The sequence below is a fragment of the Mesocricetus auratus genome, unplaced genomic scaffold, assembly GCF_017639785.1.
Source record: "Mesocricetus auratus isolate SY011 unplaced genomic scaffold, BCM_Maur_2.0 Super-Scaffold_100033, whole genome shotgun sequence".
In the NCBI taxonomy this organism is placed as follows: Eukaryota; Metazoa; Chordata; class Mammalia; order Rodentia; family Cricetidae; genus Mesocricetus; species Mesocricetus auratus.
The window spans coordinates 13,557,196-13,570,736 of record NW_024429213.1 but is presented as its reverse complement, the minus strand read 5'-3'; the positions used below and the strand labels follow the sequence as shown (position 1 = coordinate 13,570,736).

General features: G+C 52.0%; 2 protein-coding genes across 3 annotated transcripts; one reads left to right on the top strand and one right to left on the bottom strand.

The window, feature by feature from the left end:
• The first annotated feature begins 71 nt into the window (after positions 1-71).
• Positions 72-10,054, top strand: Prickle3 (prickle planar cell polarity protein 3). 2 transcript variants are annotated; one of them, XM_005085093.4, is made up of 9 exons: positions 72-218; positions 1,313-1,398; positions 2,214-2,397; positions 5,621-5,734; positions 6,056-6,193; positions 7,154-7,357; positions 7,445-7,631; positions 8,383-8,682; positions 9,224-10,054. In XM_005085093.4, the coding sequence occupies exons 1-9, from the start codon at positions 177-179 to the stop codon at positions 9,826-9,828; spliced, it is 1,860 nt and encodes a 619-aa protein (XP_005085150.1). In that variant the 5' UTR covers positions 72-176; the 3' UTR covers positions 9,829-10,054. The 2 variants fall into 2 exon arrangements, with proteins under 2 accessions (XP_005085150.1, XP_021091645.1); XM_021235986.2 differs by lacking the exon at positions 8,383-8,682.
• Positions 10,055-10,057: 3 nt separating this feature from the next.
• Positions 10,058-13,426, bottom strand: Plp2 (proteolipid protein 2). The gene is made up of 5 exons (XM_005085092.4): positions 13,185-13,426; positions 11,887-12,039; positions 11,681-11,776; positions 11,119-11,209; positions 10,058-10,619 (listed from the first exon to the last, which is right to left on the bottom strand). Exons 1-5 carry the CDS (start codon positions 13,278-13,280, stop codon positions 10,600-10,602), a joined length of 456 nt encoding a protein of 151 aa, XP_005085149.1. The 5' UTR covers positions 13,281-13,426; the 3' UTR covers positions 10,058-10,599.
• Between the last annotated feature and the right edge of the window lie 115 nt (positions 13,427-13,541).

The following is a 13,541-nucleotide window of genomic DNA, read 5'->3' as shown; positions in this document are numbered from 1 at the left end:
ACAGCGAGGTGACTTAGACACTACAGGCCGGGGGGCGGGCCCTACGAGGCGTGCTCCTCCCACCCCGGAGTCAAGTTTACGGAACAGAGCTGCCAGGCCGGACGCGCCAAGGCCTGGCGGCCCCGGAGGACTCCGATCGCCGGACCCAGCTGGGCTTGACTCTGTCTAGGCGCGCCATGTTCACGCGCGGGTCACGGAGACGCCGCTCTGGGCGTGCGGTGAGCAGGGCTCAAGGGCAGTGGGGGGGCAGGGGTAAACTGAGTCCCGGGCAAGGGGGCAAGGCACTGAGACAGAGGGGAGGCGCCCCTAGGAGGGCCTGGAAATTCCCTTCCTTAGCTTAACCAAGACTTGAGCGCTAGGACCAAAGCACACTCGTGGATGCAGAAACGTATTGATATGGTGGCTCAACATATCTCACGCTTTTTATCACCGCTGCAAATCTGGGGACACCCCCCTTTCCTGTGAATTAATCCTAAAGTTGAAAAAAATAGGGTCTTGGGATTTTAGGTGGAGTAGGGGCGTCCTGAGTTTGTGAATAAGAGACCTCATACATTGGGGGAACTGTAAAATGAGAGTGGGGGTTCTTCACTCGTGAGTACCAAGAGTCAATGAATTAAGATTTCGTGTAATAACTATTGCAGGCTTCCATCGGAGCCTGGAAGCTTTTGACTTCTTCATAGAAGGATTTCCGCTCTTTCTTTGAAAGATCTCTAAACCAAGAAAGGTGGGATCTGGGCCAAAGAAGATAGTAGTCCTAAAATATGAAGGGTAAAGGCAAAGATTCCTTGGGCTGGGTCTTTCTGGATGGATCAGAGATGTCCTGTGGTCCCAAGGGTAGACACTCCTCAGTTCCTCAGGTAGGGAGATGGAGCCAGGGTTTGGGGGAGGGGCAGCAGAACTTCTTAGGGAAGGGCATTGCCCACAGTTCATGAGGGATCTCGGGGAAGGGTGAGTTAGCAGATGCTTACCTGTGGAACTGGGTGTTGAAGGGGTGAGAAAGAGACCTGAGAGGGAATGAGAGAAGAGTCTCTGAAAGACCTGTCTGAGAAGTAGAGAGGGACAGACCAGCCCAGACTGGAGGATTCCCTGCAAAAGGAGCACACAGGAAAGTGGGCTCAGCTGCCCTGCGTCAGGTTTGCTTGATTCCTCCTCCCCCGCGCTCCAGGCGCGGTCTCAGCCTGCCCAACGCTGCCCGCAGTGAGACAGGCCCCAGCCTGCGGTTGCGAGCCTGGGAGTGGAGGAACGGGCGTGGACTTTTCCCTCCCTACTCCCGCACCTTATTTGGCCTTGCATCTGCCCCCACCCACTACAGCCTCCCGAGGCAGAGGACCCTGCTCATGGTCAGCCCTGCAATTCCTGCAGGGAACAGTGCCCAGGTTTCCTGCTGCACGGCTGGAGGTAAGTGACCCCAGCCTTTGTCAGAGCCCCGCCCTGATGCTTGAGCTCCGCCCAAGAGCAGAGTTGGGAAAGGAGCCTCAAAATCCATTCCAGAGCCCCGCTCCTGACTCATTCCCAAGAGACCTGTTCCCAGGAGTGTTCCACAGCCCTGACCCCCAAATGAGTCTTCTCCCAAGTCTGAGTCCCATCTCTAGAGATCTTCTAGCCCCTCCACAGACTCCCTCAGCCCCCTTCTTAGGCTCAGAACTTTTCCCCCAGGCCTTGCACCCAAAGTCGAAGAGTCCATAGATCCACAGACTCACTCACAGTCATGACCCCACTCCCCCTATACACAAATTCAGGGCCTCAACACAAGACCTGCTTCCAGGAGTAGTTACCCCACAGAGAACAGAATATTTTTGCCTGAGGAAATTCTGTGATTTGTGACACCAGTCTCAGGCCTGGAGTCCCACCCCTGTTGCCCAGATAATCTGACCCACCAGGTTCTGGAAGAGTTAGGCAAAGCCCCAACCCTTAATATTCTGCACCCAGGATCACAGCCCAACCCCCAGTCCTCTAGGCCCCTGTGTTCCAGACCTGTCATCATCCAGAAGCTGAGCCTGGCACAGCCAGTGTCCCATGGCCTAGTCACAAGCAAAGTCAGACCTTGGCTTAGCCCCAAGTCCTGTCAGCCCTGGCCCCAGGCACAGAGATCTGTTCCAACTCTGAGCCCTTTGGTGTTAATCCACATGTCCTGCCCTTCTGCTGGACCTGGGCTGCCTAGGGATCTGGATGGGCAACTCCTTAGTAACTGACTGCCGTCCTGACTCTCCCAGAAAGATCTGCCAGCACTGCAAATGCCCACGGGAGGAGCATGCAGTACACACTGTGCCTGTGGACCTGGAACGCATCATGTGCCGGCTCATCTCAGACTTCCAGCGCCACTCCATTTCTGATGACGACTCGGGCTGTGCCTCAGAGGAGTATGCCTGGGTACCCCCTGGCCTTAAGCCAGAGCAGGTGACCAAGGGCTGGCCACCCACTCACATTTTCCAGTGGGTGCACACATATGCAGGCACATATGCATTTGAGTGCAAACTATTTCTGGAGTAATGCTGGAGTGTGGTCCAACTGTCAGTGTCTCTGTTCTGAGTGATCACTGGGCCAGTTCCTCTGGGTCTTGTTCACTTTTCATCCTGTTTCTTTTTTCTTTTTCTAAAGGGGTGTGTGTGTGTGTGTGTGTGTGTGTGTGTGTGTGTGTGTGTACACTAGGCGTGTATGGGGAAGTGGAGTTATAGGGGGTTTTCAGCTGCCGTATGTGTGCTGGGAACTGAATTCCAGTTCTCTGGATGAGTGAGAGAGGACTTTAACCACTAAAATCATCTCTCCAGCCCCATTTCTATCCTATCCTTTACTCCAGACTGTACTCAGCACTTATCACATCACCATTGATGCATTCATTCCATTCTTACTGAGCATTTAGTGTATTTCAGACATGTCTAGGCACTGATGACACTAAAGAAACCCATAAAACAAAGGCTGGGGATATGGTTCAAGGATAAAGCATTTGTCCTAGTATGCATATGGCCCTGGGTCCCAGCACTAAAGCACACACAGATGCACATACAAGCAGACACTTATTTTTCTACATGGGAATACCAAAATCCAAAGATGCTCTTCTCTTACATTAAATTGTGTAGTAATGTATACATCTATGCCTTATGTAAAATGTCATACTATTTGTATAGAACCTACAAACATCTTCCTATACGCTGTAAATCTTCTCTAGATTATAATACTTGATATGCTGTGAATGCTATTAATAGTTGTATTATTTATGGACTAGGGTTGTAACTCCGTTGTGAAGAACATTCCTTGCATGTACAAGCTCTTGGACTCAAGCCCAGAACCAGAAAAAATAGTGTCCAGAAAAAATAGTTAGGTGTGGTGATACGTGCCTGTAATCTCAGCACTGGGGAAGCTGAAGCAGAAGGTTTACCACAAGTTCAAGGCTGTATAAAATACTAGGTCAACAAGGGTTAATAATAAGACCCTATCTTTAACAAAAATAACAATAACAGCAAGAAAAAAATCTGCAGGTAGGTGTCCAGTTTATATGGATCTTTTAAAATTATCTACAGTTACGGGGCATTAGTGGTGCATGCCTTTAATCCCAGCACTCGAGAGGTAGAGGCAGGTGGATCTCTGTGAGTTCGAGGTCAGCCTGGTCTACAGAGAGAAACCCAGATGGAGAGGGATGACTGTGTAACGGGTGATAGAAGGGCTACGGAATAAAAAAGAAAGTTGAGGGGAAGAGAGGGAGGGAGGGCAGGATTATAAATAGAGTGTCCAGGCAGGCCCTGTCTGAACAGCCCTGAAGAAGGTGAAGGGATGAGCTTTGCAGAAATCTGAGGCTGGCACAGTCCAGGCAGAGTGAGCAGAGAGCACAGAGGCACATGTGTGTGAGGAGACCAGTGCAGCAGGAGCAGAGTGAGTGCCGTGAGAGTGATTGTAGGAAGGGTCAGGGCGACTGGGGGTCATGGGGAGACCTTCGCTCGGAATGAGGGGAAGGGCTCAAGACGATTGTGAATAGAAGAGGGACCTGGTTTGTCTTCTGGGTAACGGCGTATGTAGCTGTTGTAGCAGCCTGCAGTCACGAGGGCGGAAAGAGGACTACTGAGGAGGAAACCGTGTCAGTAGTCTGGGGGACAGCTGAGTGAGGCTTGTTTTTGGAATTACATACGGTGCTAGGAATAGCACATAGCGTCCTGGCACATGCTAGGCATCTGCACTACCACCGAGTGTGTGATACCTCCCAGCTTCAGTTCTGCATACATTATCTTTTGTTGTTTGCGGAGGATTTGCTGACGCAGGGCTTTGGATCCCTTGATCGGTGTGGAACTCGCTATGTGACCCAGCCCAGGCTAGGCTACTTAACAAATCCCAGTCTTTAAAAAAGAAATTGAGCCAGCTGGGGGTGGCGCACGCCTTTAATCCCAGCACTCGGGAGGCAGAGGCAGGCGGATCTCTGTGAGTTCAAGACCAACCTGGTCTACAAGAGCTAGATCCAGGATGGGCTCCAAAGCTATATAAAGAATCTGTGTGTCAAAAAACAAAAAATAAAAATAAAGTTGCAGGACAGCTAGGGCTACATAGTGGGACCATATCTCAATATTTACCTATTTACATACATATATTTATGCATGCATATATACATGTATATATATATACATATATATATATATGTTCAGTAATGGTTAGAGTGAGGAGTGAGAGAGGGGTGAAGAGTGAAAGATGACCTTAAAGGTGAATGATGGATTAAATAGTATGGAAAAAGCCAAGGCAAACCAGGCATGGTACTGCATGCCTAGATTCTCGGCACGCAGGAAGCTGAGACCAGCCTAATCTAAACAGCAAGGTCCAAACAAGCAAGAACTACATATTGAGACCCCCATCCCAATGACGAAATGGAAGGGAAGGAGAGAGAAAAGAATGAAAATTGAGAGCAAGTTTGAGTTAACCGTTGGTGGTGTGCTAATTAGATAGCCAAATTACCTAGGACTTGAGGAGAGGTCACAGAGCTGCATGTGTGACACCTTAGGCAACAGATAGTCACAGCCATGAAGGTTCATGGAATTTCCAAGAAGGGATATATACACATAGGCAAGAGGACCAAGGACTAAGCCCCATAATCATCCCATATTCAGGGGTCCACTGGTGGAGAAGCAATTTAAAGGAAGACAGAACAGCCAATGAGGAAGGAAGGAAGCCAGAGTTATGTGGTGTTCTGGAGGCCAAAGGAAGAAACTGTTTTCAGGAAGAGAGTAATCAGCTGGGGATTACTACTACTGGAACTGCTACTGAGGGTCTAGCCAATGAGGACTAAGACCTGAACAATGATTTTTACAAGGCAGACATCCCCAGAGATGTCTTAACAGCTTCACAGGTGGGCAGGGCCAGAAGCCTGACTGCAGTGGACTCGAGAAACAATGGGAACGGAGGAAGTGGAATGCCTGGGAATGCTTACAATTCTTTCGAGAAGTTTTGCTATAGGGGGAAGAAGGAAGCAGGGCTTGTAGGTTTGCTCCGTAGTTCACTTCAACTGTTCGGGGCTTTTGCAAAGAGGAGAAGAACCCTTCAGGTGATTTTAATTTCCCCACAGAACAAAGGACCCATGGCCACACTATATCCCGGCTCACCCCTAACTGTAATTGTCTTCTCTCACCCTTCCATGTCCCCCCAGGTTTACCAATTTTTCAGCTGCCTCCCAGAGGACAAGGTCCCCTATGTCAACAGTCCCGGGGAGAAATACAGAATAAAGCAGCTGCTGTACCAGCTGCCCCCACATGACAGTGAGGTGAGGAGTGAAGACAGGATGGGCGTGCCAAGAGTGGGGTGCAGCCTGGACCAATTCGGGGTGGCTGAGAAGAAATGGGCAGGGTCAGCTAAGAAAAGGTGAGCTGAGCTGAAGTGAAAGGTCTGGGGAAGAAGGAGCCACAGGGGGACATTCCTTGACCAAACATAACTAAGCCTTGAGAAAAGAGGTGAGGAATGGGTATTTCCGAGAGGTGGCACCATATGTATGTATGTATGTATGTATGTATGTATGTATGTATGTATGTAAATAAGTAAACTCCATGAGCGTGGATGAAGTCTAGAAGACTCCTCCTCTCCCCAGGCACAGTACTGCACAGCCCTGCAAGAGGAGGAGAAGAAAGAGTTGCGAGCCTTCAGCCAACAGCGCAAGCGGGAGAATCTGGGACGGGGCACCGTTCGAATCTTCCCAGTGACCATTACTGGGGCCATCTGTGAGGAGGTGAGCCATAGAGCACCTCAGCAAGTGAAGTCCTTGAGGCCTGCTACTTAACACCCAGTGGGGTGTCTCTAGAGCCCTCTGATGAATAGGACCTGTCCCATAGACACCACTGGTGGGTCCAAGTTGTCTCTAAGAAGGCCTTGAATGTATGTATATTTCTGTTTTCGTCTCCTCCATGCAGAGGGTATGGAGCAGGGACTGTCTCTTTGGTCTTCTTGTGATCGGGGCTTGTTATTAAAATCTGACCCACCTAGCTGGGCACCATGGCTCACGCTTGTAATCTCAACACTTGGGAGACTGGCAGGATTGTTGAAAGTTCAAGGGCAGCCCAGAATACATAGTAAGACCCTCATCTCAAAACAAAGAACTGGCTTACAAGCCGATCCCGAACGATACAAATTAATAACAACAAATAATAATAAACTGATGTGTAGTGGTAGAGCCTAAATCCTGAGATAGAGCCCTCCACAGCTGGTGGAATTTGTCTCCAAGGTTGTCCCTGGTGGATAGGAACCTGTCTTTACAACTATTTAGTGAGGTCCATTGGCTGAGACCTCTGTGGGTGGAGACTATCTCTATAATACCTCTTCTGGATCCAGCTTAAGATTTCCCCCAGCCAACCTAAAGGAAGGCTTGCCTGTAAGGCCACCCATGATAGTTAAGGCCGGTCTTTATGGTTTTCCTATGAGCAGAGTCAGTCTCTTATGTGTCTCTCACCTCTTTGTAAGTGAGAACTATCTCAAAATTATCCCATAGGTGGTGCTAGTTACTGGAGAACCAGGGGTTCAAGGCCAGCCACAGCTGTGCATTAAATTCAGAACCATTCTGGGCTACATGAGACCTTGTCATAAAAAAAGCATCCAAAGGTTCACCATGGGAGAGGTTCAAGTTGTCACACGCTTGTCTAACCCCATCCATCTGACTATCTTGGTGACTGTGATGGTGTCTGTCATTTGGCAGTGCGGAAAGCAGATCGGAGGTGGGGACATTGCGGTGTTTGCCAGTCGAGCGGGCCTCGGCGCCTGTTGGCACCCTCAGTGCTTTCTGTGTACCACATGCCAGGAGCTGCTGGTTGACCTCATCTACTTCTACCATGCTGGCAAGGTCTACTGTGGGCGCCACCATGCTGAATGCCTGCGCCCTCGCTGCCAAGCGTGCGATGAGGTTTGTTCCTCCCTGGCCGGAGGTGGGAATGGAGGGCGGACGGAGGCGGGAGCTAGCTCTTCACCCCAGGCGACCTATGCCCTGCAGATCATCTTCTCTCCTGAATGCACGGAGGCCGAGGGCCGCCACTGGCACATGGGTCACTTCTGCTGTTTCGAGTGTGAAGCTTCATTAGGAGGGCAGCGCTATGTCATGCGACAGAGCCGCCCCCACTGCTGCGCCTGCTATGAGGCCCGCCATGCAGAGTACTGTGATGGCTGTGGGGAACACATCGGTGGGTAAAGGCGATGAGACAGGACAGAGGGGGGTGATGAACAGCTACGCCATGCCCCCTCCCCACTCACTTGTGCTCTCTCCATCCTCATCTTCCTCCTCCCCTCCTCCCCCCTTTCTTTGGTGCTGGAGATGGGACTCAGGGCCAGGGAACAAATTTCCTACCACTGAGCTATACTCCTCAGCTCATATGCATGCTTCCAAATTCCATCTACACACCTAAATACACCTGCAGAGCGCCCCGATTCCAGCACTCCAAAAGTGGAGCTTTTACTGCCCAGAGCTATGCCCTGATCTTTTCCACTCTCCTCCCTCATCCTACCTCAAGGCCTATGTTCTAGGACACCCTTCCTTCTAAAACTGGCTTCTTTCCCACCAAATCCATGTCTTACCTAAGCCCTGCCCCCACCATGCATGCCTCTTTTTAAGTTCAGCCTTCCATTTGCCTTCTACCTGAAGCTGACTGGCACCCCTAATACCCGCATACTCGAGTTCAGTGCCTACCTGTGCTCTTTAAATGAGCATCCTAGGAAAGAAAGAGGACACCATTGCCAACCCCTCTCCAAGAGATAAGGAAGATGAGGGCCAAATCTCATGTTATCTGCTTCCTCCAGAGAAAGGGCCTCTTCTGGGAGTGGGGAGGAAAATCAGGGTACCCAACCTCAAATCCCCCACCTCTTCCCAAAAGCCCACTTAAGAGGGAAAGCCTATGGGTGCCTCCTCGGTTTTCCCACTCGTGTTGGTTCCCACAGGCCTGGACCAGGGCCAGATGGCCTATGAGGGCCAACACTGGCATGCTTCAGATCGCTGCTTCTGCTGTAGCCGTTGTGGTCGAGCACTGCTGGGCCGCCCTTTCCTACCACGTCGTGGCCTAATCTTCTGTTCCCGAGCCTGCAGCCTCGGGGCTGAGACCACTGCTCCAGGGCCTGGCCGCCGGAGCTGGAGCGCTGGCACAGTCACCGCACCGCTCACGGCTTCCACGGCTTCTTTCCCAGCTGCGGAGGGGACATCCGAGACAGCCAGCAAAGGCATCTGTACCAAGGCAGAGCCTGGTGAGCCCCGCCTCTGCCCTGCCTTTCCTGGACTACCCAGTCTTGCCCTGAAGCATCCTGGCTCCCAAATAGCTGGAAACGGTCTCCTTCTCCACGCCATTTCAGTGCTAGTCTCTAGCCCTAACTCCATCTGTCTGCTGAACCCTGGGCCAGCCCTGTACCTGCAGAATCATAGGACACCTCAGCCGGTCCCATCTTGATCCCAAGTACTTCCCTCCAACTGGTCACCCTCCACTCACTGCCCCAGACTTCCCGTCCATTCTATCTCAAACCAAATCTACTCCAGCCTTTGACATGTCCCCTTCTGGCCAATCCACCCCATTCCTGGACCATCCACCAAACCTTCCCTAAGCATGCTAATTTACTCCCTACCCTTCTCCCCACCTGAAGCCTGCAGCAATAGTCAAACTTTGGGGTATTTCATCTCTGAGCCCTGCTCTGCTTCCCGGTCCCGCTAGAGGAAGAAGGCATCCCTAAATATTCCCTCAGGTAAGGGCCAGACAAAGCATGCAGATACCAGGAGTCTTCTTTGTTTTTATAGCTGCAGGCTCCGAAGAGCCCTCCCGTTTTCTGAGAGGGGCCCCCCACCGCCACTCTATGCCTGAGCTGGGCCTCCGCAGTGCTCCTGAGCCACCCACAGAAACTCCGGGACATCCTGCCCTGCACCCAGACGATAATGCCTTTGGTCGCCAGAGTACCCCGCGTGTCAGCTTTCGCGACCCTTTGGTGTCTGAGGGAGGTCCACGACGAACCCTGAGTGCACCTCCAGCCCAACGTCGCAGGCCACGAAGTCCCCCACCCAGGGCCCCCAGCTGCCGCCACGGACGACGCAGGCGCCGCCGCCGCCGGGGGAGCCACCATCACCACCACCGTCCTGGCAGACATGGCCACTATCACTGTAACGCAGGATCCGGTTCAGATTCAGGATCCTGTTCCAGCTCACCCTCTAGCCCTAGTTCAGAGTCCTCTGAGGATGATGGCTTCTTCCTAGGGGAACGCATCCCGCTGCCCCCTCACCTGTGCAGGTCCAGGACCTCTCAGGACACTGCAACTGAAACCTTGAGCTCCCCAGCCCCGCCTCTTGTCCAGGTGTCTCATCCAGGGATGCCTCGCCAGTCTCGAGACAAGAACTGCATCGTGGCTTGAGGGCAGGCAGCTTTAGCAGGAACTCTTCTATCCAGTCAGGGTAATGGATGATTTCCCCTAAACTAAGTCATGGTCCCTGTTGTTCCACCTTCTGTTTGTATTAGTGAAACGACGCAATTATTGTTAAAAAAAAAAAACAGGCCTGGCTTCTTTGTTCCAGTGGCTTTACCTCAGTTTCCCTCCTCCTGGTGCTAACATACATTTGATCAAAAACTGAACTTTTCCATTATAGATCTCAACAATCTGTTTATTATTTTAGCCCTTCACAGTTCACCCCACACAGAGAAAAGGTTATTTGTAGTGGGTCACTCATTTTGTAGCTTACGTGGGGGAATGGTTCAAGCAGAACTCATGTCAGCGGCTGGTACTGCAGAGCAAAGGGGGACCTAGGCACACCCATGAAGGTGACCACACCCAGGAGGGTTGATTGGCAGGCTGGAAGACAAAACTCTCCCAACAAAGGCACTTTTACAGGAGGCGTAGCTGGGCGGACACTGCTTGCCTAGTATGCAGACGGTTCTAGGTTCAATCTCCCGTGCCATACATAAGCACTTTCAGTGGGGTCAGAGAATTGGCTGGGAGTGTTGTGGAAACAGGAAGAGGTATTTTTGTGAAACAAGGTCTCACTGTGTAGCCCTGGCTGACCTCACAGAGATCCACATGTCTCTGCCTCCTGAGTGCTTCAATTAAAGGCATGCACCACCACACCCGGCAAGAGGAAGTTTTTGATGGACGAGCTATTTGCAGGTAGCAGAGATAGATGAATGAGGATCACGGGCCGTCTGTGGGATCTACAGGAGGAAGAAAGAAAGCACTGATAGATTCAAGTGCCCTTTTTTCCCAACAGGAATGCTGACACACTTATGATACTTACTGGCACAAAAGGCGTAAGTATCAATCCGGGTCAGATTTGCCATTCATACCCTTGCCTAAGAGGTTCTTTTCCCTTTTTCTTCTTTTTTTTCTCCTTTAAGTTTTTTGAGACAGGGTCTCACTATGTAGCTCTGGCTGTCCTGAAACTCAATATGCAAAACAGGCTGGCCTCAAACTCACAGAGATCTGCCTGCCTCTGCCTCCTGAGTGCTGGGATTAAAGGTTTGTACCACTACACCTGGCCCCTTTTCTTTTTTTCTGCTCTCAGCATGCATGAACTCATGCATGCATGCGCACGCACGGGCGCGCGCGCGCGCGCGCACACACACACACACACACACACACACACACACACACACACACACACAGTCTCTCTCTTTCTCTGTCTCTCCCCCTTCCTTCCCCGCTCTCTCTTACCAGTAGGGGCTGCTGTATGTCTTTGCTGCTTTAAAGGGAAGGTGAAGTAGGCATCACAGCCAAAGAGCAATGTAGCAAATATACCCAGTACCTAGGAAGACAGGAGTGAGGGACTGGATTAGAGGGTGTACCGACTCAGCCTCTATGTCCTTGTATCCACCTCCAGGGACTGGGCCATGTAGGATAGTGACTCCAGCCCTCTGCTAAGAAACCAGGGAACATCAGAGGAAGGCCAGGATTCTGAATACTCCCTACCCCACCACCTCTCCAGTTATCTCTCAGCACCCCCATTGTTTCATATGTAGAAGGCATGCTTCATACTACATTTGAGGCAAAGTTCTAGCAGATAGTAGCCTAACATGTTGACAAAGGTCTCTCTGTCAGACAGGGGACAGCGTTTTACAGCAAATGATCTTGGTAGGTAAAAATCATTGCTGGGGCCAGACTTGGCTGCAAGTCCTGAGAGCAACTTTGGCCTGATGTGGCTCCCACACTCCTGAAGAAGCCCCTAGATCCTCGCACCCTCCTTCCTGTGCTTTGGATCTGCTTCTTGGGCCCTTACCCCAGCAGCGATTTTGAAGCTGCCTTTTCCATCTACAAGGACGACAATGGAGGTGATCAGGTAGAGAATGGCTGCAATGAAGGCTCTGAAAAAGTCCTGCGAGGTGGATGGAGAAAAAACGGTCAGCTCAGCGTCCAGAGTTCTCCAGACCACAGCAACTTCCCAACCCCCTGGCCACCCTCTGCAATGCGGGAGCCCGGTCTCACAGTCCACGGCCAGTTGATGAATGCAATCTTGGAGTGCAGGTCACACATGTAGAAGACAAATAAGACAGCAGCAAGGATCATCTCGATCACCGACAGGGAGGAGTATGCTGATGTCGAAGCGCTGAAGCAGATTAAAACCACCAGGCACAGTATCTGAGGGGGCGACAAGGGACCTCAATCAGCCGTGGCTTCAGAGCAATGGTTGAAATTAGAAAAGAGGGATCTCAAAATCAAATGGCCATCAGAAAAAAAAAACAATGAAATCCACTTGCCAAGACTGGTGATGTAGCTCTGAGGCCGAGCATTTGCCTAACATGTGTGCCGCCCTAGGTTCTGCCCACTCAGCAGGGAGAGTTGGAAGTGGGGGAGGAAAGAAAAAATTCCTTTTCTCAAAGAACTACCAGGAGTGCCAAAATGACACACGATGACTGCTAAACACCTCTGCTCACTCTTCTCCACGCATTGTCTAAGGGTTTTACGTCATCGTCACAACAATATTGCTAGGTACTATTCTATTTTCCACATGAGAACTTTGGGTCAGAGAGAGGTTAAATGACTTGCCCAGGATCACCCAGTAAGAAAGGAGCAGAATTATGTGCTTCAGTTCCCCTTTCCCTGAGGGGAGTGGCTCTGCCAGGTGTTTTGCGAGCGCTGGTGGCGCCAGCGTCCCAGCCTTTAGGGGAGGGACGTGCAGTTCCCCAGGCAACCCCTTTGGGAAGGGGTGAGACTGACACCAGGAAGGCAGGGCTCCGTTAAAGGCGCCGCACCTCTTTTATAAGTGACCCAAAGGCAATGACCACTTTGAGAAGGATGGAAAACCAAAGTTCCCTAGAACCATCCAAAGAGCTAAGGACCTCCCATCCAGTCCCAAACTGGCAAGGAAGAACTGGCGAAGGGTGGAGCACCCTACCCTAGGGGACTAGTTTTACCCCACCCCAATAGGCCCCGCCTTTGGGCGCGTTGCCAGCCCGCCAGCCAGTGCCCTGGCCGGCCACGCCCTGCCACGAGAGGATCCCACTCCCCTCGGGACCCCTTCTCTTCATCCACTATGAGTCTATCCCCCCACGCCGAGCCCTCAACATAAGTTATAGACTCTTCGCCTCACCAGCGCACCAGCAGCTCTCCACTACTTCGCCCATGCCCCACGGAACCCCCTGCACCTCGGCTTCGATCCTCCTCCACGAACTCACCCACCTGCACCCCACTGCCAACCAGCCTGGCCACGTGCCTGCCTCAACCCGAACAGTCCAGTCCCGAGCGGTCCGGCCTGCCCACCCTCCAAGCCTCGGAACACTCACAATCTCAGCACACAGGAAAAGTCCCTTTTTGGTGCGCAAGAAGCTGGTGCAGGCTAACCAGCAGCCAGGGGCCGAGAGGCGCTCAGAGTCCGCCATGGTGTGTGCTGGAGTCGCTGGGACGCAGAAGCTCCGTTTTCTGGCTCACGAGTTCGAGGTCGCTGCACACCCAGCCGTTTGTCCCGCCGTCTGGTCGGCAAGGGGGCCCCCGGGCAAAGGAGGGAATGAATCACCGCGCCTAGCAGAAGCGGGCGGGGCCGGAGGGGGCCGGGCCAGGTGGCTGACGCCCCGGAAGCCCCCTTTGCCCTCCGGCCAAAGACAGTGCCAATCCTGCCCATACCCTCATCTTCGAGGTGTCTG

Excerpts from the sequence above, each read along its gene's own strand:
- Prickle3 (XM_005085093.4), top strand. The coding sequence starts at position 177 with ATGTTCACGCGCGGGTCACGGAGACGCCGCTCTGGGCGTGCG. Across the intron at positions 219-1,312 it reads GACGCCGCTCTGGGCGTGCG|CCTCCCGAGGCAGAGGACCC; the intron begins GTGAGCAGGGCT and ends CACCCACTACAG. Across the intron at positions 7,632-8,382 it reads TGGCTGTGGGGAACACATCG|GCCTGGACCAGGGCCAGATG; the intron begins GTGGGTAAAGGC and ends TGGTTCCCACAG.
- Plp2 (XM_005085092.4), bottom strand. The coding sequence starts at position 13,280 with ATGGCGGACTCTGAGCGCCTCTCGGCCCCTGGCTGCTGGTTAGCCTGC. Across the intron at positions 12,040-13,184 it reads TTTTCCTGTGTGCTGAGATT|ATACTGTGCCTGGTGGTTTT; the intron begins GTGAGTGTTCCG and ends TCGCCCCCTCAG. Across the intron at positions 11,210-11,680 it reads GCTTCAAAATCGCTGCTGGG|GTACTGGGTATATTTGCTAC; the intron begins GTAAGGGCCCAA and ends CTGTCTTCCTAG.